Source organism: Colobus angolensis, unplaced genomic scaffold (genome assembly GCF_000951035.1).
Source record: "Colobus angolensis palliatus isolate OR3802 unplaced genomic scaffold, Cang.pa_1.0 Scaffold299, whole genome shotgun sequence".
Taxonomy (NCBI): domain Eukaryota; kingdom Metazoa; phylum Chordata; class Mammalia; order Primates; family Cercopithecidae; genus Colobus; species Colobus angolensis.
The window spans coordinates 2596900-2620714 of NW_012116254.1; the positions used below are offsets into that span (position 1 = coordinate 2596900).

The 23815-nt window shown below is 41.5% G+C and overlaps 1 protein-coding gene across 1 annotated transcript in view; it reads right to left on the minus strand.

Annotated features, from left to right (window-relative positions):
• Positions 1 to 23815, minus strand: part of EPG5 (ectopic P-granules autophagy protein 5 homolog (C. elegans)) — a 125634-nt gene that overhangs the window by 95372 nt on the left and 6447 nt on the right. Inside the window, 9 exon segments of the mRNA XM_011949334.1 lie at positions 2061 to 2216; positions 5920 to 6070; positions 6761 to 6875; positions 9683 to 9788; positions 11541 to 11614; positions 12515 to 12622; positions 14109 to 14245; positions 15422 to 15665; positions 17414 to 18358. Of these exon segments, the coding sequence (XP_011804724.1) occupies positions 2061 to 2216; positions 5920 to 6070; positions 6761 to 6875; positions 9683 to 9788; positions 11541 to 11614; positions 12515 to 12622; positions 14109 to 14245; positions 15422 to 15665; positions 17414 to 18358 (2036 nt within the window).

The following is a 23815-nucleotide window of genomic DNA, read 5'->3' on the forward strand; positions in this document are numbered from 1 at the left end:
TTGCCTCAGCCTCCTGAGTAGCTGGGACTACAGGCTCCTGCCACCACGCCTGGCTAATTCTTGTATTTTTAGTAGAGATGGGGTTTCACCATGTTGGCCAGGCTAGTCTCAAACTCCTGACCTCAGGTGATCCGCCCACCTCAGCCTCCCAAAGTACTGGGATTACAGGTGTGAGCCATCACGCCTAGCCCTGACTTCTATTTTTGTTGTGTCTTTTAGTATAGTTTAGTTTTGTTTTAGGTTGAAGGGATAGCTATTGCCAGAAATTTCCATTTGAGTGCCAAATAAATTTAAATTTCATGGATTTAAATATCTGGTTCTCATATAATTTGTTTCCTAAAATAAACTTAACAGCAATAGCTGTCAACATTTTAAAACAATTATCTTTGTGAATTATATACACAATGTTACAGGAAGGGTTCACAGCTCAATATATAAGCCCCAGTAAGTAGGATGACAGCTTTGCCTCTCCGCTAAGCAAGCACAAAAACAAGTGACAGATCAGAGAAAGAAGACTCCTCCCATGTACCAGGCTGGCATCAGTGGGCAGGTGCTACTGCACTGATGCCCTGACAATCCTGAACAGGATTTGGTGCATCTCATGAGACCACAAAATTTATGGTATATGTGTAACAGGAGTAATCTAAAGATAAAGCCAGGTGCGGTGGCTCATATCCGTAATCGCAGCACTTTGGGAGGCTGAACCGGGCAGATCACTCGAGGTCAGGAGTTCAAGACCAACCTGGCCAACATGGTGAAACCCCATCTCTACTAAAAACACAAAAAATTAGCCGGGCATGGTGGCAAGTGCCTGTAATCCCAGCTACTTGGGAGGCTGAGGTGGAAAAGTCGCTTGAACCTGGGATGCAGAGGTTGCAGTGAGCCAAGATCATGCTACTATACTCCAGCAACAAAGTGAGATCCCATCACAAAAAAAAAAAAAGAAGATAAATTTCTATACCCAAGTTCTATTTAAGTTAGACTTACACCTTCACAGTGTCTAAAAGTGGTTAACACTTAGCTAAGAACTCCTGATCTTTCTCTAAGTCTCTAGATTATTCTATTCTCTGTATGAAACCACACAAGAACAACTCCCACTTACATCTGAAAAGTCCTTTATGGTTTAAAATGTATTTCCTCATATTACCACAATTCACCCTCATCACATATCCACGAGGTTAATGGCACAGTAGTATCACTATCACCATCTCCGTTTTATAAATGAAGAAAGTGAGACCGCAAATATTAAGTGACTTTCCCAGGGTAAGAGTAAATGGCAGACCAAGACTCAAACTTACTATACAACACAGAATAAATCAGGGGCTGAGGCTAAGAGTCACATGGCAAGAGGGAGTGTAAACAGCTAGCTCAGGAGAGGGCCAAAATAGGGGAGAGCCAGTAGTTCATAAGCAGAGCTGGGCAGGGGTGGAGGCAGGCCCGCATCTCCTAGTGGAGGGCATAATTCTGCAGCACAGCCCACTCCTCAACTTGGCCAGTGGCTCAGGAAGGGAGCACAGGATATGCAGCTGTGCCCCTGCCTATGCCTCAAACAGGTCCTAGGCTACAAGCAGCGGCACAGAGAGCATGATCCAAAGACAGTATTTACAAAGCTAAGATAGGGAACCAAGATCCATGACATTCCCAAACCTTAAAACCCTTACAGGAAGGCAAATTGAACAATAAAATCAGCAAATCATTTGCACCACATGCTGCGCACCTACCGCCTCTCACTGCAGGCACTGCAGTGGGTATGTGACAGATACAATCTATCCTGTTTTCCCCTGCTGGAGGCTGCCCCAAAAGTTCAAGGTGGCAAAAAACTGAGACACCAGAATAGTGTTATCTTACAACAGAAAGAAATTGAGAGAGAGAGAGACCATTTCAGCCAACAGGGGGGTACTACAGATAAGGAAACTAAAGCCCAAGAATTTGCCCTCGATAAGAAACAGATGAAATACACTAGGAAACTATTATAAAAGACCTACTTAAGTGGCTTTCACTCGACTGGTTCTTACCAGTGAGGAAGTTACTTCTCACCAAATGTCATATGTCTTACTTACCTTTTGGCCTTCAGCACATGTAGGACAGCCCTCAAAAACAGCTCATCAAATTCAACCTGTAGTTTCTCCATAGAGTAGGGCTGTTGGGCCAATCCTGAGCCTTGGTTATGGCTCATATACTGTGCCCAGTGGTCACTTACATAACCAACGGTCATTCTGAGCATGAGGAAAGATAATACAGTACTTTTCATTAGCTCAATATCTGCACCTTTATATTACATTTACAACATTCGTTTATTCAACACATAGGTATTGAGCACCTACTATCCACCTACTACTGCCCAGGTTCTGAAAGTAATGAAATGGGGAAAAGAAAATCCTGCCTTCACAGAGCTTACATTTAGTGAAGGGCAAAGAGACAACAAATAAAATAAAGTCATATATAGTCTGCCACATGGTTGTAAGTGACACTGAGAAAAAGCCAGAGAAGGGAATAAAGTATGTCTGGCAATGAAGGGGTACACAGGGTAAGGAGGTGGGTTGGGAGCGTGAGAGGCCTTACTAAAGAGGGACATGTGATAAGGCCTGGAAAACAGTGAGGAATCACAAGCGTGTCTATGAGAAGAGTGTCTACATAGAAGAAACAGCCAATGCAAAAGCTTCGAGGGGTGTCAGGTATGATTAGGAACGGCAAGGAGGTCAATGTGCTAAGAGGGAGACTGGCTGGAGATGAAATCAGAAAAGTGGCAGGAAACCAGATCGTGAGGGGCCCTGCAGGCCACTGTGAGGACTTCGGCTTTTTCCCTGAGTGCAGCAGGGAGCACCGTAGGGCCCTGGGCAGACAATAGGCTGACTCACAATTCATAAGCAACACTGGCTGTTTAAAAATACACTGAGGTGGGGAAAGGGCAGAAGCGGGCAGTGGGCAAAGTCAGAAGCAGGAAGATAAGTCAGGAAGTCTAGGAATGAAATGGGGTGCTAGCAGTGAAGGTGGTAAGAAGCAGCTAGATTCTGGAAACAGCATGTTTCACTGATTCAAAAGAATGCATGTCTTTCACACTAATCTCTTTGTAATTAGAATGTCAGAATCCATGTTAATGTTAATGATGTGATGCCATAACTTGGCAGCATTTTCCCTATGTTAGTGGCATATAAAATATATTTTAAAAAAATAATTGGTGGCATCTTAGATTTCATAAAAGATGGTATTTTGATAGTGGAGATGATAAAATTTGCAGTTAGATTGAATGCGGGGTATAAAAGAAAGAAAAGCCATGGGTGCCACCAGGTATTTTGGCTTGAGAAACTAGAATAGAGTTGCTACTTAATGAAACTGGGAGGAGTAGTTTGGGAGGTGGGGAGAGTGAGTTCACTTTGAGAACATTACATTACAATGTTAATGAGTCATCCAAGTGGAGGTGCTGAGTTGGTAGCTGAATATACAATGTGTTTATGAGAGAGGTATGGGCTGGAAATATAACTCTGAGAATTGTAACAGTGTTTAGATATTTAAAGAAGAATGAATGACACCTGAAGAAGCAAGAGTAGATAAAGAGAAGAGGTTCAGGGACTGAGACCTGAGACACTCTAACATTAAGAAGTCTGGAAGTGAGAATGAAACAACCAAGGAGGCAGAAAAGGAATTGTCAGTGAAATGGTGGAGAAATCAGCAGAATGTGGTATCCTGGAAGCCAAGCAAAGAAAATGTTGTAAGGATAAAATTATCAACTAACTACAAGGCTGCTATGTGACCTACGTGAGAGATGCCAAGTAGGATGAAGAGACCCAGAACTGACCAGTGGATCAGGAGTACAAGGTTCATTAGAGATCTTCATCTGTAGGAGCTGTTTGGGTAGTGATGGGAGGAAAAGCAAGTTCAAGTGAGGACGGAGGAATAAAATGGGAACTAATACGCGATCTGAAGAACAGGACCTTATGGGAAATTGTTCTGCAATTAGAATCTGCACTAGATTCACAGAAAAGTAAGCAGATGGAAAGAAAAACAAAGAAAGAATAATCATAATACACTACAGCTGTTATTTACACAATAATGTAAACAATGATCTTAAAACAGTAATGATACCAACGTCCTTCCTATAGAGTTACTGAGAAAATAAAATAAGAAATCACAGTCCTGGCATACAGTAAGCACACAATCCTATATCTGTATGTGAGCTCATGGACCAATTTTATTTACGGCCTTATTTATTAAGCAGAATCAGAAAACAGATGTCTGGATGGACTTCTGTTAATAACAGGTAGATGGGCTTTTAGCTTTTAACAAATTTATCTCCAAGTCACCAGCCATCCTCCCTCCCACTATCTCATTCTCCTAACTCGATACTCAAGGCTTTCTCTAGACCTCAGAATGGACCCCCAGGTCGGGTACCGTGGCTCATGCCTGTAATCTCAGCACTCTGGGAGGCCAGGACGGGCGGATCACTTGAGGTCAGGAGTTGGAGACCAGCCTAGCCAACATGGTGAAACCCCATCTCTACTAAAAACACAAAAAATTAGCTGGGGATGGTGGCACACACCAATAGTCCCAGCTATTCAGGAGGCTGAGGTGGGAGAATGGCTTTAACCTGGAAGGAAGAGGTTGCAGTGAGCCGAGATCACACTACTGCACTCCAGCCTGAGTGACAGACTGAGACCCCGTCTCAAAAAAAGAGAAGGGACCCCCACCCTTTCAGGGCATCCTATAATCATCTGACTGATTAGTAAAGCTAATGGATACATATCTAAAACAAGTGAATTAGGCCAGGTACGGTGGCTCACACCTGTAATCCCAGCACTTTGGGAGGCCAAGACGGACAGAACACTTAAGCCCAGGAGTTTGAGACCGGCCTGGGCAATGTGGTGAAACCCCGTCTCTACTAAAAATACAAAAATTAGCCAGATGTGGTGGTGTGCACCTGTAATCCCAGCTACTCAGGAGGCTGAGGCACAAGAATTGCTTGAACCCAGAAGGCACAGGTTGCAGTGAGCCGAGATTGTACCACTGTACTCCAGCCTGGGTGAAAGAGTGTGACTAGTCTCAAAAAAATAAAAAAATAAGATAAAATAAATGAATTAAAAGTAATTTTGTTTTGGAAGCAAAAGTAAGGAGGGAGAGAAGTTTTGATAGTTTTATGGAGTTTCTTTTGGGTGGGGAAGGAAGTTGAATAACAGCATGTGTATATGCTGTAACAAATGATCCAGTAAAGACAATTAAAATTAATAAAGCAGAAAAAAGAGTATAAAATTAATTCAAAGAAAAACAGTACGTATTCTCTAAATTTATTAAGACACTTGAAGCAGTAAGAGCCTGCATTTTCCTAGATGACTTCTCTCTCGCCCAGACTTCAACCCAGCAATAGCTTTGGGGATCTCGACTCCAAGAACAATCATCTAGCAAGCCAGTTAAATTTGAGATAATTAACGAAATATGCTGACTGGAAGTACTTATGAAATTCCCATCTTATAGATGGTGAAAAAATCTTAACTTTCGGCCGGGTGCGGTGGTTCAAGCCTGTAATCCCAGCACTTTGGGAGGCCGAGACGGGCGGATCACGAGGTCAGCAGATCGAGACTATCCTGGCTAACACGGTGAAACCCCGTCTCTACTAAAAAATACAAAAAAACTAGCCGGGTGAGGTGGCAGGTGCCTGTAGTCCCAGCTACTCAGGAGGCTGAGGCAGGAGAATGGCGTGAACCCGGGAGGCAGAGCTTGCAGTGAGCTGAGATCTGGCCACTGCACTCCAGCCCGGGTGACAGAGCAAGACTCCACCTCAAAAAAAAAAAAAAAAAAAAAAACTTAACTTTCACGAGAAATAAGACCTGAGGTTTACAACTAAAATGTCCATCATCCCAATTATGCAGTATCTGTGTCTGACCAGGGTAAAAGGAACAGAGAAGAATGGACCAACGGCAGTATTACCTGATCATATAACCAATTCGCTTCACAAACTGCCTATAGCGTGCTCTATTAAAGGTTTCTAACCCCACAGCCAGAAGTTCCACTAGCGAGTTGGCAAAGGCAAAAATTTTCATCATCTCTTGAGGTCTTGTTGTTTCAGGTAAATAATCACCTAGAAGTTAATCAGATAAAAGAAAAAAGTCATAATTACTATGAAAAAACACGAACGGAAACAGCTGTATAAATATTTTAACGAGGACTCAAAGCCAAGATGGAGAAGAACTGACAATCTCATTACTCTGGCTCCCATATCAACATGAAATGGGAAAAAACTTGAGACAATGTGCCAAATTAAAAACAATTTAAGCTGGGCAATGTGCAGGCTAGTTAGCTTTCTCACATTTAAGCACCAAGTGGGAAATTACAAGCACAAGAGAAGCCTACAACAGCTAGGCACAAGAAACCCGAGTTGGAGCCTACACAAGAAGTAAGACTCGAGCTGGATGCAGTGGCTCACGCCTATAATGCCAGCACTTTGGGAGGCCGAGGCAGGCGGATCACGAAGTCAGGAGATCGAGACCATCCTGGCTAACATGGTGAAACCCCGTTTCTACTAAAAATACAAAAAATTAGCCGGGCATGGTGGAAGGCGCCTATAGTCCCAGCTACTTGGGAGGCTGACGCAGGAGAACGGCATGAACCTGGGAGGCGGAGCTTGCAGTGAGCCGAGATCGCGCTACTACACTCCAGCCTGGGCAACACGGCAAGACTCCATCTCAAAATTTAAAAAAAGACTCGATGCAGAGTTCCTGTGTTTGCATTTGCCACTACCCCATTTTACACATAAGAGAAATGAGTCTACCTTTTACTTTAAACCCAAGAAGATGCTGAAAGAGTTCATGAAAGGGGAACTGTGCTAAAAGGGTAACCAAATCATCTTCATTAAGGAGAATCCAACTGGTCTCAGGGTCTTCATCCTAAGGGAAAAGACAAAAAGTCATGTCAGCTGATTTGATAAGATCACACTATGATCCAGAGTTACAGGAGTTAAATTATCACAGGTCTCAATGGTATACATGTGATATCCTCATGAGTCTTCATGGACCTTTTCTCCAGGACAGAAATTTATAGTCTCAGTTCCAGAGAGAGTTCCACAGTGAATCCCCTGAAATTGCAAGCACAATTTTATATGTATCTGGGTCATAGTCAGTGATGGAACTGCTCTCATTAAATGTCCATCTCAAAGAAAATAGAAAAAAAGAAATCCTCTAGAGTGAGGACCTTACTATAGGGATCAGTGCTTTGATAACATCAATTAAAGAACCACAGATGGGCTGGGCACAGTGGCTCATGCCTGTAATCCCAGCACTGGAAGGCCAAGGCGGGCAGATCACCTGAGGTCAGGAGTCCAAGAGCAGCCTGGGCAACACAGTGAAACCCTATGTCTACTAAAAATACAAAAATTAGCCAGACATGGTGGCATGCACCTGTAATCCCAACAACCTGGGAGGCCAAGGCATGAGAATCATTTGAACCTGGGAGGCAGAGAACCAAGATCGCACCATTGCACTCCAGCCTGGGTGACAGAATGAGATTCCATCTCAAAAAAAACAAGAACCATAGATGAGAGTTCAAGTTATGTTAGCTGCAATTGTCTTCTCTCAAAATCAAGGTCTATGTAGTATTCGACAGACTTAAGAGGAAGCAATTGACATTTGCTATAGATGACTAAAGTTCTGTTGTTAATTAGTGCAGCCAAAAGCCGTATGAAAGTAACAGTGGTCATACACAAAGATTACATAGGGGAAATCTTTGTGGTCTTTTTGTTTGAGACAGAGCACTAAAGTCACCTTAGAAACCAAGTTGATTCATGTCCTAAGATATGCTACATTAAAAAGGGAAGGAAGTAAAAAGATCCTGAGAACCTGAAGAATAGAATGTATCACCTCAATTTCCACAAGGGACTAATGCAAATCATTCAAAATTTCCTTAAGCCACACAATTTTTACAGTCTTATTATGTGTCTAAAATGTCTAACAAACAAGCGTTTCAGAAACTCTACTTAAGGCAGTTCTCAACTTAGCTATTCTCAACTCAGCTGTACATTTAACCACCAGGTAGGCTTTTAACTATTTGGATGTCTGGGTGTGGGCCTGGGCAAGGTTTGCAAGTTGCCCAGGTGATTCTAGTATATAGCTAGTATCAAGAAACCACGATGTGGAGAATTCAGAGTGCCTTCCTCCCCACAGCCTTTTCTGAGGCAATGGCACTCCCAACTTTCTCATCTACTCCCCAGTTCTTGAATTCACTGAATATTTAGGGAGTGCTAAACTGGAGCCAGGCACCAATGCAGGGTGAGATAATTAATCAAATATTTTGACTGGAAGTATTTATAATGCCTAATCATTACAAGTAATTATAATGCTCCTTAATCATTATCTGTCTGGGATTAAATGCAGGAAACCTACCAGAAGAAAAGATTTCTCCCCCAAGAAAGACCACTCTAAAAAAAATACTGCTCCACTGCAATCTTTAAAATCTGTACTGGTTCCTGAGAAGCTTGCTTCAGAATGATTCCTCAGTTTCTAGCAAAGACGCGTGCACGTCCACATCATTTACCACCACCTGACCACCTCCTCCTGCAAGTCTCAGGAAGAGAAAAACGACCCTGAAGGGGGCTCCCCACTTCTGAATGAGCACTCTGGGAAATACACAGACACGATCCCACAGCTGCCATAGCTGTCATTCTGAAAACTGTTGGCTGAACACTTTCATCTTTTTTTTTTGGGACGGAGTCTCGCTCTGTCGCCCAGGCTGGGCGCAGCCCAGTGGCGCAATTTTGGCTCACTACAAGCTCCGCCTCCCGGGTTCACACCATTCTCCTGCCTCAGCCTCCCAAGTAGCTGGGACTACAGGCGCCCGCTACCACGCCTGACTAATTTTTTGTATTTTTAGTAGAGATGAGGTTTCACCATGTCAGCCAGGATGGTCTCGATCTCCTGACCTCGTGATCTGCCTGCCTCAGCCTCCCAAAGTGCTGGGATTACAGGTGTGAGCCACCGTGCCTCGCCTCACCTCCTTTTAAGAGAGGGATTATAATAAATCGGTCACTGAACATCCTAGACAAGAATATCAAATCAAGATTCAGAACAAAACAAAGGACTAGAACTGACAATTAGTGGCAGAACAAAACTGCTTACAAATATACTCATGATGGGTATAGTAGAAAGGAAAATTAACAAGGGTGATCTTGAGAAGCTGAATTTCGATCATTAAATTATCACCAAAAATGGAAAACCATCTTCTACCTTTCAAATGAGAATTTCTGGATAAGAAGTTTATGAGTTAAGGGAAAACCTTGCTAAGGTCCAGCTCTTTATTACTCAGATTCACCATCTGTAGGTGAGGCTCCAACCCCAGAAACTTGTTACTACATAAAGAAACTCCTAATATACATCGTATGTAGTATGACTTTAATTTCCAAGTGCCAAATTCTCCGAGCTGAACAGAATGATATTCTAGAGAAGGGGTGCAACACAGCACACTGGCTCAAAGCACAGGCTCTAAAGGCTCCACATTTAATGACCCTATGGTTTGAGAGAAGGTACTTCACACCCCTGCACCTCAGTTTCCTCATCTATAAAATAGGAATCATAAGTCTTTACCTCATGGGGTTGCTGGGAGAATTAAATGAGATATTATGTGAAAAGTGCTTAGAACAACACCTGGTGCATAAGAAGAGTGCACAATGATTCATCAAAATAATGCAGACATGATAAGTTACCTCTTCTCCTCCTTCGTCTACTAGCGTCCAGGTCCCAGACCCAGGCCCTGAGGAGGATGGCTTCCGCTCGCTGGGCTTCATGTGGCACATAAACTCAGCTCGATTTCTAAATGACAAGAATAATCACTCCCATCACTTAGATGAAGGCCCATGTGAGTGCATTCTGGATTATCTACTCACCCTGAAGAAGAGCCACACATCAACCCAATCTTCAAATGGTTTCAATTAGTGAACAAGAACTGGCCAAAAACTTTTAAGGCTACTAAAACTGCACTAATTTTGGTGGCAAATGCAACCATTCTGAATTAGTAATGATGAGTAATTGCAGAAAGCAGCTATACTAGCACAGCTCCCTGCATGATGCAGGACCTCAATACATATGCTGCAGACCTTAACTCAAACCAGGCTCACAGAGTCTTGCCACGGAAACTATTTTAGCAACTATGACTTACTGAATAAAAAAGAGTAATGAAGGCTGGGCACGGTGGCTCACACCTGTAATTACAGCACTTTGGGAGGCTGAGGTGGGTGGATCATGAGGTCAAGAGATCGAGACCATCCTGGTCAACATGGTGAAACCTCGTCTCTACTAAAAATATAAAAATTAGCTGGGTGTGGTGGCGCATGCCTGTGGTCCCAGCTAGTCAGGAGGCTGAGGCAGGAGAATCTCTTGAACCCAGGAGGCAGAGGTTGCAGTGAGCTGAGATCGTTCCACTGCACTCCAGCCTGGCGAAAGAGAGAGACTCCATCTCAAAAAAAAAGAAAAAAGGTAATGGAGAGGCTTGTTTAGGGCCAAAACATAGATATCAATGCAAAAACACTTGTGAGTCAAATCATTATCTACCACGTGCAGGAGCAGGCCCTTGTATCCAAGGCAGTAAGGGAGAGGAATCATCAAATCTAAATTCCTCATTTAATTTCAAGGACTTCTATAATCCAACCCACCTGAGTTCTTCACCTTTCTTACCAGCTCCCACACACACCTTTGCTTCAGCCACACTGATCTACCTGTGCTCTGCACAGCTATCCTAACCTGTGTTGGGGCCTTTGCTCACACTGTTCTCCCACCTACATGTTCTTCATTGTCCTGTTCTCCTACTGAAATCCAATCCATTCTTTATTTTTTTTTTCAGATGGAGTTTTGCTCTATCACCCAGGCTGGAGTGCAGTGGCACGATCTCGGCTCACTGCAATCTCTGCCTCCCAGGTTCAAACGATTCTCCTGCCTCACTCAGCCTCCCAAGTAGCTGGGATTACAGGTGATTACACCACTATGCCCGCCTAATTTTTGTATTTTTAGTAGAGATGGAATTTCACCATGTTGGCCAAGCTGGTCGCAAACTCCTGCCCATAGGTGATCCATCTGCCTTGGCCTCCCAAAGTACTGGGATTACAGGTGTGAACCACCATGCCCAGTCCAATCCATTCTTTAAACACAGCTCATTTACCATGAAACCCTCTCTAACTACTCCATTCAGCTCTTTTTTCTCTTCATTTCTATTGCATAGCTTCACAATTTAGCACTTAAATCTCTCTGTGCTATTTCTCTTCTGGCATTAAATCTCTTCTTCCAAGAAACAGATCACCTTTTTTGTCTGTAGCACCTTTCACAATAGCATATATGACAAGAGGGGCAAACCCACTAAAATAGGGATCCCATAAAAATAGTTGCTTATATATAAGCAGTTGAAGAGTCACTTTGAAACAAGAATCAAACCCAAAGAAAATCTGCAATGTTAAATTCTAGAATGCCAACACTTCCCTTAGCTGTTCTTCTTTGGATCTAGGCAGTTTCAGGAGCCAATCCTTTAGAAGAAAGAATTTCAATCTCTACTTCACAAAGCTCTTCCACACTTACTTGACAGGAGACATCAGTAAGGCAAGGGACTGCATAAAATGAAAGACCCCTGATGGGTTCTGCAACACTTTGATCTGAAATCAGAAAAGCAAAAAGCGTACTGTAGAAAACAAATAACCCAAGTGTCCATAATCTTGGTTCACAAGCGTTCTGACCAAAGTTGCTGTTAAGAGAACAAAGGTGAAACTGGTACCTAACACACAAGAGTAAAGCACAACCCATGGGTTACCTGGTGGCACTGAGTCAGCTGTACTCAAAGAGCAGAGGTAGCTGAGCAGTTTCCATCAATTATCTGTAACAACATGGGATGAAGGACACTACTGCTACCTTAATCCAAAGAGAGACAAAACAAAAACAAAAAATCCTCCTTCTACCTAATAGGATTCAGACTTCTTGCCACCAGAAATGCTAGAGAAAAGGAGACGTGGAGAAGCTGAACTTGGCAAACATTTTGGCTCCTGCCCATTCTAAGTGGTTGCTATGAGTAACTAAACGACCTAAAGGCAACAGCAGAGAGGAGAATCTAAAAACCACATAGTCAACTCCTAAGTATACAAGAGTTGATCCCACAGACCTAAGATCTCTGCTAGTATTAAAGAACTTTAAGATGTAGTGGCTTCTGTTTGACCTGTACCAACTGTGGTGTGAGACAGATTGACTTAGGAAGCTGTATTGAGTACCACAGGAAAAAAGTCCTGGTGAGCCTTCCTGCACAGAAATTGTGTAGAGTTAAATATGACTGAACCTACCCAGCCAGACCACAAGCAAACTTAGTACAGTTCTATCAGTTATGGGTGGCCCAGCAAGTTTCAGTCTAAGAACTTTTATAAATGTATACTGGATATATTTTAAGATTTTTATTTTAAATATTACTATTTTTTAAATAGTCTTTTTTTTCCAGCAATTTCTTTAGGAAAAATGTCTAATAAAACCTCTCCCCCAACCCCTCAGAATGAGGTGACCATTCATCATACCTGGATGAAAGGAACAGCCCATTTACTAACACCAGCGGGGCATCGAAGAATATGGTTTAGAAGGAAGAGGTGATCTCCAGGACAGCCAACTCTTTGTAGCATGGACACCTAAACAATAAAGGTCATATGATCTCACTATTTTTTAAAAAAAAGAATAATTTATCTAGGGGTCTAGTAAAGTCATTTATCCAATGCTTCAATACATGCAATCTTTCAAAAGAGTAACCAGACACAAGACATACTATTCACTGGCTTAGTTTCTACCACAGAGGGACACCAGAGGCCTATGAATCTATGAGTACTATGATAAAATCACAAGCAGATTCTCTACAAATCTAGTTTTTTTCTTCTCTGGCAAATTACAAGTCACTAATGTTCCTGGCCACAAGTGAATAAATATAAGTCAAGTAGTTTAATCTATAAACATAACCAATAAACAAATACCCCTCTTCTTATAATACACCTAACATCTTTCTTAAGTTTTTCAAATCCTTATACCTTTCTTCTTTCTCTTAAAAGAAACTGTTTTAAAAATGACATGAAATATCACAAGACAGAAAGAATGAGATATAGAAAATTTTTTGATCCACACCTTATCTAAAATGCACAAGACCAGAAGCATTTCAGATTTCAGACATTTTTGGATTCTGGAATATTTGCATAAATGTAAGATATCTTGGTGATATGGTTTGGCTGTGTCCCCACCCAAATATCAACTTGAATGCTATCTCCCAGAAGAAGACAGAATATTCTTCTTCTTTGTTGCGGGAGAGACCCAGTGGGAGGTAACTGAATCATGGGGGCCGGTCTTTCCCGTGCTATTCTCATGATAGTGAATAAGTCTCACAAGATCTGATGGGTTTATCAGGGGTTTCTGCTTTTGCTTCTTCCTCATTCTCTCTTGCCATCATCGTGCACGAAATGCCTTTTGCCCTCCGCCATGATTCTGAGACCTCCTCAGCCATATGGAACTGTAAGTCAAACTAAACCTCCTTTTCTTCCCAGTCTCAGATATGTCTTTATCAGCAGTGTGAAAAAGGACTAATACATCTAATACATTTGGAGCTGAAACATACGTCTAAACACAATATTCATTTGTTTCATATACACCTTATACAGAGCCTGAAGGTTGGTCTATACAAAATTTTTTGTAATTCTGTACATGAGGCAAAGTTTCTATTAAGTACTTAGGTATGGAATTTTCCACTTGTGGCATCATATCAGCACTCAAAAAGTTAAGAATTCTGGATCGTTTCAGATTTCTGAATTAGGAACACTTAACCTGTACCTATATTCTGAATATACATCTAGTCTTCAATTTAGCATACTTCCTGCGTTTTCATTTCTTTCAAAGCTGAAGTCCAGAGTTCATTCAGCATAATCTTTATCAAAGAGCAACATACTTTGTGCTTAATAATGCACTAGATAAATAACTTATTACCATGTACCATGATCAAAGAAAAGTCATTAATAAACTCATAAAATAAATTAGCTGAAAAAGTTGTTGAAGACCAAATGTAATGAAATAACAGATAATTCCTAAATTATGAGAGAAATAAAACAAAGACTACAGTGTCTATTTTTGTACCCTTACCAATTTCTGCAGCCAGAGAAGAATATCATCATGAAACTGAGTATCTTCATTAACTCTCCTGGTGAACATGAATAAGACACTAATACATTCCTTTAGTTGACACAGATCGGAGGGAATGCTTTCTGTCTGCTTAGACACTGTAAATGAGAGAGATTAAATGAGTCTCTCATAAATGGTGTTTTGGGGGGAAATTTTAGTGTCTTCACTTAAACCAACAACAATAAAAAATCTTTAAAATATTTAGTGCAGATGAAAAAAAAGGAGAAAAGTTACATAAAAATATTTAAATTTCTATAAACAGATAAGCCAAAAATGTGTTTAACTTTGAAGTATTTCAAAATAATGGAAAAACCAACCTCATCATAATTCCTTTTTTTTTTTTTTTTTGAGACAGTCTCAGTCTGTCGCCCAGACTGGAGTGCAGTGGTGCGATCTTGACTCACTGCAACCTCCGCCTCCCGCATTCATGCCATTTTCCTGCCTCAGTCTCTTGAGTAGCTGAGACTACTGGTGCCCGCCACCACGCCCAGCTAGTTTTTGTATTTTTAGTAAAGAAGGGGTTTCACCATGTTGGCCAGGCTGGTCTTGAACTCCTGACCTCAAGTGATCCGCCCACCTCAGCTTCCCAAATTGCTGGGATTACAGGTGTGACCCACCGCACCTGGCCATAATCCACTATTTTTTATTTGAAAATCAGTACATCTCTGATCTACCCCCAGTTATTTGATTAGTTAAGAAAATAGGGGAGGGGGACTTTTACTTTAAAGTATCCTAATGTATCCCCCAGAAATAAAAATTGCATAATTCAATAAGCATACTTAATATTCATGTCATAAAGACTAATTTCTTAAAATCCAAAATAAGATGAAAAATTCAGAACATTATTAATCCTCTGTTGGAAAATTAAACAAAACAGTCCTACAAACAAAGCAGCCCAAACAAACCACAAGAGATAAAGGGTGAAGAAGTATTCCGATGATTACTTTTATAATCAAAAACTATATTTGGACTCAACTTGGTAACAAGCACATTAACTAGGACAGCAAAGGACATTAATGATAGATAGTGAGCTTTTTGGCATCCTACAGAAGCAGAGAAAGACAGTCACGGAGAAAGGAGACCTGGTAATGCTCCCAAGAAATGTCATTAATGCAGATCTCAATCCTACACTTGGGGAGGCCTGGTAAAACTGCAAGCACAAATGGTATCTTGTAAGACCAATTACTACACAGTCAATTCAACCAGACTATAGCCCTCAATTTTTTATTTATTTCAAAACGCAAGAAAGAGTGAGAGCTTCATTACTTACACACCTTGGCCTTGCTGGTGAATTACTAAAGATCTCAGAACAGCTGAACTACTGAGCAATGCATAGATGTAAGACTCCACTTGCAACCTTGAGAGCACAGAAGTATAAGAATGAAGGGCCAGGGTCTGGTGGAGGTGTTCAGCTTTGGCATCAAATAGCTTCTTTAGCTCCATCAGTGCATTTTCATTCATTTCTACTCTTTGGTAGCGATGATAGCTGGAAACCTTCACTTGATCTGCACAGATACCCTACCAGAGGACAAAAAGGTACAATACGAAACCAGTTACTCTTTCCATTTGAAGTAAGCAGGCAGCAAATATAAGATAAATAGGCTTCAGTACCATCTTCAAAGAGCTTCTAATCATGGTGAGGAGATGTATTACTGTGTAGAGAACATTACCAGCAAATATATGATCAGGTGCAAAGGAACATAAAACCAATCACAAATACATCGCAAGTTCAGAGAAGGGAAGAGTAACTCTTAACAAGTAGTCAGCAGTGGGCCAGGCGCGGTGGCTCACGCTTGTAATCCCAGCACTTTGGGAGGCTGAGGCAGGTGGATCATGAGGTCAGGAGTTCAAGACCAGCCTGGCCAACACAGTGAAACCCCATCTCTACTAAAAATACAAAAATTAGCTGAGCATGGTGGTGGCACTATAATCCTAGCTACTCAGGAGGCTGAGGCAGGAGAATTGCTTGAACCTGGGAGGCGGAGGTTGCAGTGAGCCAAGATTGCGCCACTGCACTCCAGCCTAGGCAACAGAGCTAGACTCCATCTCAAAAAAAAAAAAAAAAAGTAGTAGTCAGCAGTGAAAGCTGCAAGAAAATAACAGAACTTGTCCCTAAGACTCTCATGATTGATGATCTTACCTTCTATTTTATGAACATGAAGCCAATGTGATATCCCCTAAACTTCAAGGTACCTTAAAACATCTCTGGATCTACCCTCATCATTCTTTGTAGTTCTACTTAAGAGAATACACACTCCACCAGCTGTGTTCTTGATTCTGTCCTCTCTTCTTCAATGCAGTATTTCCAAATGTTTCCCTCCTTCCTATCTACAGAGACATACAGGCCTGCCAATGAATGAGGATTAGGGATAAGGGAATCACGTTTCTCTCCAATATCTCCTCCAGCTTCCCTTCACTGCTAAACTAGTCAAGAGTAACCTCTTCTTCCTTGCCATCTCTCCTACGCCAGTATGAAACGGCTTATGATCACTTTGGCCTCCATGGTTTTCCCCATCCCCTCTCAACCCTGAGAGGATGTCTTCCCCTTTCTTTGGGGCCTCTGTGTTACACGTCAGGGACTCTCCATTGCTTATAGTTAAGAAAGTGAGTTTCACTCTCATTTTGTCCACTGGCATCATCCTGGAGCTAGGAATCGGTTACTACCTTCAGATTCCTCATCCACACTCAATGGGGAAGACCATCAGATACAACCCTATTGAGGCCAAAGTGATCATAATACCTTCAGTTTCCTCATCCCTTCTTCTCAACCTTGACACTCTCTACCCATTAGATGTTGGTAGCATTATGCCCAAGGTCACAAACTAATGACCCATGGGCTGAATTTCAGCTGGAGACATGATTTGCTTGGCCTACACTGTGTGTGTATGTGTCTGATTAGTTGCTAACATTTGCAAATTAGGATTCCTCACACAAAAATCTAGATTTCTAGTTTTTCTTGGAAAATCATAAGATGTGGCAATGCTGAACCATCACAATCTCACAACAACCATCAACTGGAACTCAAGAGCGGCTGTCCCCCCTACACCACGCACAGGCTGACCCAGTGACCGTTGTCCCACTCAGCCTGCTTCACTCCTCCAGGTTATACATCTGGCTCCTGCAGGCATTTGACTTTGTGATCACTGCACTCTACTACTCTAGGCTGAGGCAGGGTCAGTGTGGGTGTAAGGAACAGACTCCAGACCTGGACTGCATCCCAGGAATGCAGCTCTGCTGCAAATTCCCCAGGCCTCTGATCAAAATACCTGTACAGACATTTGTTCCTCCTTAAACTGCCACAGCCGACTTTTAGCATTCTGGCAATCAGATGTCAGAGTAAGCAGCTCAGCTTCGGCCAGCAGCAGTTGCTTCCTACATCGTGAGTAGTTCAAAAGCAACTCATAAAATTCATGCCTGTCTTGATGAGCCATGCTGTCAAATTCTTCTAAATATGACTCGACATTTTCCAGCCATGAACCAGGCTCCAAGATTTTTAGCTGTTCTTTAGTAAATGGTACTAGTTCTGGTTGAGACGGGAGTTCTGGGTAGAGTCGCTCACTACGAAGCAAGGGTTTCACTGCCATCAAAGCTGGTGCTTCTCTGGCAATTTCAACTGGCAACTGGGGATACAGTTTATTCACTCTAGGTGTCTGAAAAACATGTTTGGCTTCGCAAGAACTCTGCAAGCCAACATTCTGTGGCACCTCTGAAGAACAAACCAGGCCGCCTTTGTCTTCTTTACTATTCTGAGTTTCTCTGACTTGTATATTTTCCATTTCTGGCTGAGTATAAGAAAAATTAGATTGGGGTGCACTTTCTGAAAGTCCACCTTGTACTGACGTATTTTCCTCTACCTCTGTGAAGTTCTTGGGGGTTTCTACTATAGTTCCAACACTGTCTCCAGGCTGGACCTTTGGCGTGACTGCACTGTCCCCCACACAGGGTGTGGCCTCTCCCCCTTCCTTTGGGGGCTCTGTGTTAAACGTCAGGGATTCTTCATTGCTTATAGTTAAGGAGGTGAGTGGTATATCAAACATTTCACTCTCATTTTGTCCACTGGCATCATCCTGGAGCTGGGAATCAGTTACCACCTTCAGATGGTCTCCTTTGAATTCACAGGCTAGAGAAGGGATTTCCTGCTCTCTGGAGGTTTTTGGAAGGGAGACTTCATCGGACTCTTCCCTCTGAAGGGTTTCATATTTCTTCTTTTCCTAAAAACAACATACATAATGTGAAATAATTTATCACAATAATTGATGGTTTCAGCAGGAGGAATTTTAAAGCTGCACATAAAATCTAAATTTCATCATTAAACAAATGAAACCTAACTTCACTTTATCAGCAATGCGTTTCATATTTTGTATTATCCATATTGAGTGTGTTAAATTCGGAGATTCACTAGTCTGATCGTAAGAGAAAAGACATCACAGTGAGCAGCAAATTCTGATTCAAAAAATAGAAGGGGAAAGTTAATTAGATTGTACACCACTTTGCCAGAGGTTAAGTGAAATAGATCAGTCTCTACGTATCTTCAGCCACAACAGGTTTGTCTCCACCTTGACAAACAAATTCACTCAAAACTCAGGGAGAAAAGGACAGAACAACTTGAGCAACAGAACAATTGTAGTACTGGAATAAAATAAACATCCAGGAGCCCATACTGACATAATTACCTGAATGAATAAATACGTAAATAAAATGGGTAAGAAGTGACAATTCTTCCACACAAGAGAATTCCGATTAATAGAATTAACAGAAGGAATGAGAAAAACAGAAAATTTTCCATAACAACACCATGGTTAACTGTCACAGGTAAGATCTACCCATGGATGCTAAAGTGAGTGAGTGAAGAGTTTAAGAGAAACAGAGTATCTGCATAGTCTCAAAGTATCTCCTCCCAAATGTTTAATAACAACAAACAGGAAAATAGTAAGTTTCAGAGGAGAATCCTGGAAGATAATGCTTTAACCAAGTGATCAAGGTTACGTCACCAGTAATACTGACATCGGATACCCCAATAGGATATTCCCAATAATGTGTAACCTCAATCTAATCATGAGAAAACATCAAAAACCCAAACGAAGGGGCAGTCTACAAAATAACTGAAGGAATGTGGTCATGAAAGACAAGACTGAGAAACTGGTAGAGATGGAGGGAACTACAGAGACCTGACAACTAAAGTGTATTGTGGGACCTGGATTAGAAAAAGCACATTAATGGAAAAACTGGTGAAGTCCAAATAAGTTCTACATCTTAATATTGCACCAACATTAATTCCGTGGGTTTTTTTGTCTGTTTTTTTCTTTTTTGAGACGGACTCTTGCTCTGTCACCCAGGCTGGAGTACAGTGGCGCAATCTCGGCTCACCGCAACCTCTGCTTCCCGGGTTCAAGCAATTCTCCTGCCTCGGCCTCCCGAGTAGCTGGGACTACAGGCACCCGGCTAATTTTTTGTATTTTTTAGTAAAGACGGGGTTTCACCATGTTAGCCAACCTCCTGACCTCGTGATCCGCCCACCTTGGCCTCCCAAAGTGCTGGGATTACAGGCGTGAGCCACCACACCCAGCCAATTTCTTAGTTTTAATCATTGTTCCATGCCATAGAATGTACAGTTATATAAGATGATGACACAAGAGGATGCTAGGTGAAGGGTACATGGGAAGTCTCTGCATTATATTTGTAACTTTTCATTAAGTACAAAATTATCTCCATCATCATAAAAAAGTTATTCATTAAAAATAAATGTATGGTTTCAAAAAAACCTTCAGGCATTAATACACAAACTAGATAATATAGGAAGTTAGGCTGAATAAGGAAGAAAAAATTATGTAAATGACATTTAAATAAAGTTGTTTCATTCAAACAGACTAAAAACCTCATTGAAATCACTCAAATACTTCCTTTCACAAAGAAATTTTAAGGCAGGCAAACATGAGTTATACAAGCTCTTGGTTATTTTGGATTATTCTGCTCTGAATGTCCAGCAGACTAACAGCCAAAAAAGTGGGGCCTTTATATATTAAAGAAAAGATGAATGTTTTTGACATGGAATTTGAGGTCAGCTTGTTGAAATGAACCTGACTGCCAAATATTTACAAATGGTAATGATTCAAGAAGCAAAACGCCCCTCCAAATAACTTCGCTCCCCACTGTGAGCTGTGGACATTAGATCCAGAAGTCAGCCACCCAATGCACATCTCATACAAACTAGTTTATTAAACTGCCTAAAATCACGAATAACAGAAAAACATTATGTAAGTGTTAATAAAACAAAAAAGCAAGCCCAAACTATGCTGCAATGATGTTTAGCAAACTTGCTGTAATAAACAGGGTTCTCAGACAGAGAAGTCAGAAAGAAAAAATTAAGAGGGAAGACGGTTACCACAGCAAGAGAAATGTTAGTGGACACATCAGGGACCCCTCATTGCTTACAGCTAAGGAGGAGAGTGGTACATCAAACATTTCACTCTCACTTTGTTCACTGGCATCATCCTTAAACATCACCCTTAAAAATACACATGATTTGCTTGGCCTATATTGCGTATGTATGTGTGTGTGTGTCTGCTTAGTTGCTAACTTGCAAATTAGGAGTTCTCACACAAAAATCCAGATTTCTAGTTTCTCTTGGAAAATCATAAGATGTGGCAACGCCGAACCATCACAACCTCACAGCAACCATCAACTAGAACTCGAGAGCAGCTGTCCCCTCTAAACCAGGCACAGCCTGAGCCAGTGACCATTGTCCCACTCAGTCTGCTTCACTCCTCCAGGTTATATACCTGGCTCCTGCAGGCACTTGACTTTATGATCCCTATACTCTACCCGTCTAGGCTGAGGCAAGGTCAGTGTGGCAGAGGCCAAATTTTAGTGAGTTGACAATCAGAAAATGAAATTAGTAAAACAATTTCATTTATAATAGCATAAAAAGAACAAGTATTTAGGGATAATTTGAGAGAAAAAAGCATAATACTTGTACTCTGAAACTTATAAAACATTATTGAAAGAAATTAAGTGCAATTTAATTTCTTTAAATGGAAAGACATTCTATGTCTTTTACAATATCGTTAAGATGAAAATATTCCTCAAATGGACCTACAAACTCTACACAACCCCTTGCAAAATCCTAGCTACCTTTTTTTGCAGAAATTGTCAAACTGATATTTAAATTGCATACAGAAATGCAAGTGACCCACAACAGACAGAAAAAGAACAAAGTTGGAGAACTCACACTTGGCAATTTCAAAACCTACTACAAAGCTATAGTAATAAAGACAGTATTGGCACATGGACAGACAAATAGATGAAAGGAACAGAACTGAGAATCCAGAAATAAAACCTTACATATATGGCAAATTGATTTTGACAAGAATGTCAAAACAATTCAATGGGGAAATTTGAACAAATGGAGCTAGAACAACTGGATATCCTCAAGTGAAAGAATAAACTGGATCCCTACCTTATATCATACACAAAAATTAATGCAAAAAGGATCATATACCTAATGTGAGAGGTAAAACTTTTAAACTGTTAGAAGAAAACAAAAAAATCTTTATAACTTTGGGTAGGCAAAGCCTTCTGAGATATGACACCAAAAGCACAAGCAACAAAAGAAAAAGATCAGTTGGACTTCATCAAAATTACAAACTTTGGTGCTGCAAGTACCATCAAGCTCACGCCTGGTCTGGCACCAGCTGATCAATAAACTGGCTCATCTGATCTTGTGGCCCCAATCCAGGGACTGACTCAGCCCAAGAGGACACCTCCAACTCCCTGTGATTTCATCTCTGACCAATTAGCACTCCTGGCTCACTGGCTTCCCCCCACCCACCAAGTTATCCTTAAAAACTCTCCTCCCCAGATGCTGGGGAGACTGATTTGAGTAATAATAAAATTCCAGTCTCCCACACAGCTAGTTCTGTGTGAATTACTCTTTCTCTATTGCAATTCCCCTGTCTTGATGAATCGGCTCTGTCTAGGCAGTGGGCAAGGTGAACCCCTTGGGCAGTTATAAAATTAGCCAGGCATGGTGGCTGGCGCATGTAAACCCAGCTACTCAGGAGGCTGAGGCAGGAGAATTGCTTGAACCCGGTAGGTGGAGGTTGCAGTGAGCCAAGATCTGGCCACTGCATTCCAGCCTGGGTGACACAGTGAGACTCTGTCTCAAAAAATACATAAACAGGGGCCAGGCATGGACAGCTCACACCTGTAATCTCGGTACTTTAGGAGGCCAAGGCGGGCGGATCACAAGGTCAGGAGATCAAGACCGTCCTGGCCAACATAGTGAAACCCCGTCTCTACTAAAAATACAAAAAAATGAGCCAGGCGTGGTGGCAGGTGCCTGTAGTCCCAGCTACTCAGGAAGCTGAGGCAGGAGAATCACTTGAACCTGGGAGGCGGAGGATGCAGTGAGCCAAGATCACACCACTGCACTCCAATCTGGGCAACACAGTGAGACTCTGTCTCTAAATAAATAAATATGGCCAGGTGTGGTGGCTCATGCCTGTAATACCAGCACTTTGGGAGGCCAAGGTGGGTGGATTACCTGAGGTGAGGAGTTTGAGACCAACCTGACCAACATGGTGAATTCTGCCCCATCTTTACTAAATATAAAAAATTAGCTGGGCACAGTGGTAAGTGCCTATAAATCCAGCTACTTGGGGAGCTGCGGCAGGAGAATCACTTGAACCTGGGAAGTGGAGGTTGCAGTGAGCTGAGATCGTGCCACTGCACTCCAGCCTGGGCAACAAGAGCAACTGCCTTCAACTACCTACTTCAGTTAAAAATAAATAAAAGTCAGGTGCAGTGGCTCACACCTGTAATCCCAGCACTTTGGGATGCCAAAGCAGGAGGATCCCTTGAGCCCAAGAGTTTGAGACCAGCCTGGGCAACACAGGGAGATCCCATCTCTACCTTTATAAAAATAAATAAATAAAGACACAGAAGGAAAACATAATGTACATATAATAATCATTATAGATCACAAAATAAAATTCAAACAATTCTGTGTATATCAATTCCATGTGTATCAAGTAACATAATTTAAGCAAAAGGTATTTCCTTTTTTAAAAAAACAAATCAGAGACACCATCTTACTGTGTTGCCCAAGCTAGAGTGCACTGGCCATTTGCAGGCACAATGATAGCACACTGCAGCCCCGAACTCCTGCGCTCAAACAGTCCTCCTGCCTAGCCTCTCTCCTAATTGAAACTACAGACTGGTGCCATCATGCCGACAAAAGATATTTCTTACAACTAAAAATGCCAGGCAGATTAAGAAAAATCTATTTCTTTATATTTAATCTCCACATAAGTTACATACAGGTAAAAAAATCAATTTTAAAGTCATTCAAATGGAGAAACAATAACCAACTATAAAGAAAGAGTTGATAAACACAGAAAAACATACTTAACTATACATTACAGTAAATATGCTCTGGAGTGCGAGTATATGGGGAAAAAAACCTAAAGAAAAATACAACAAACCATTATCAACAGTTATTTCCAGAAGATGGAATTCTGGGCACTTCATTTCTGGGTTGTACAGTGTGTGAGAGTGTGTGTCTGTGTCTACTCATACACACTTTAAGCAATGAGGAATCAGAAAGTAAGTAATCGTTTAAAACTAAAGTTTTTTTTTAAGTTTTAGGAAATAAATGGGAAGTTTCTATT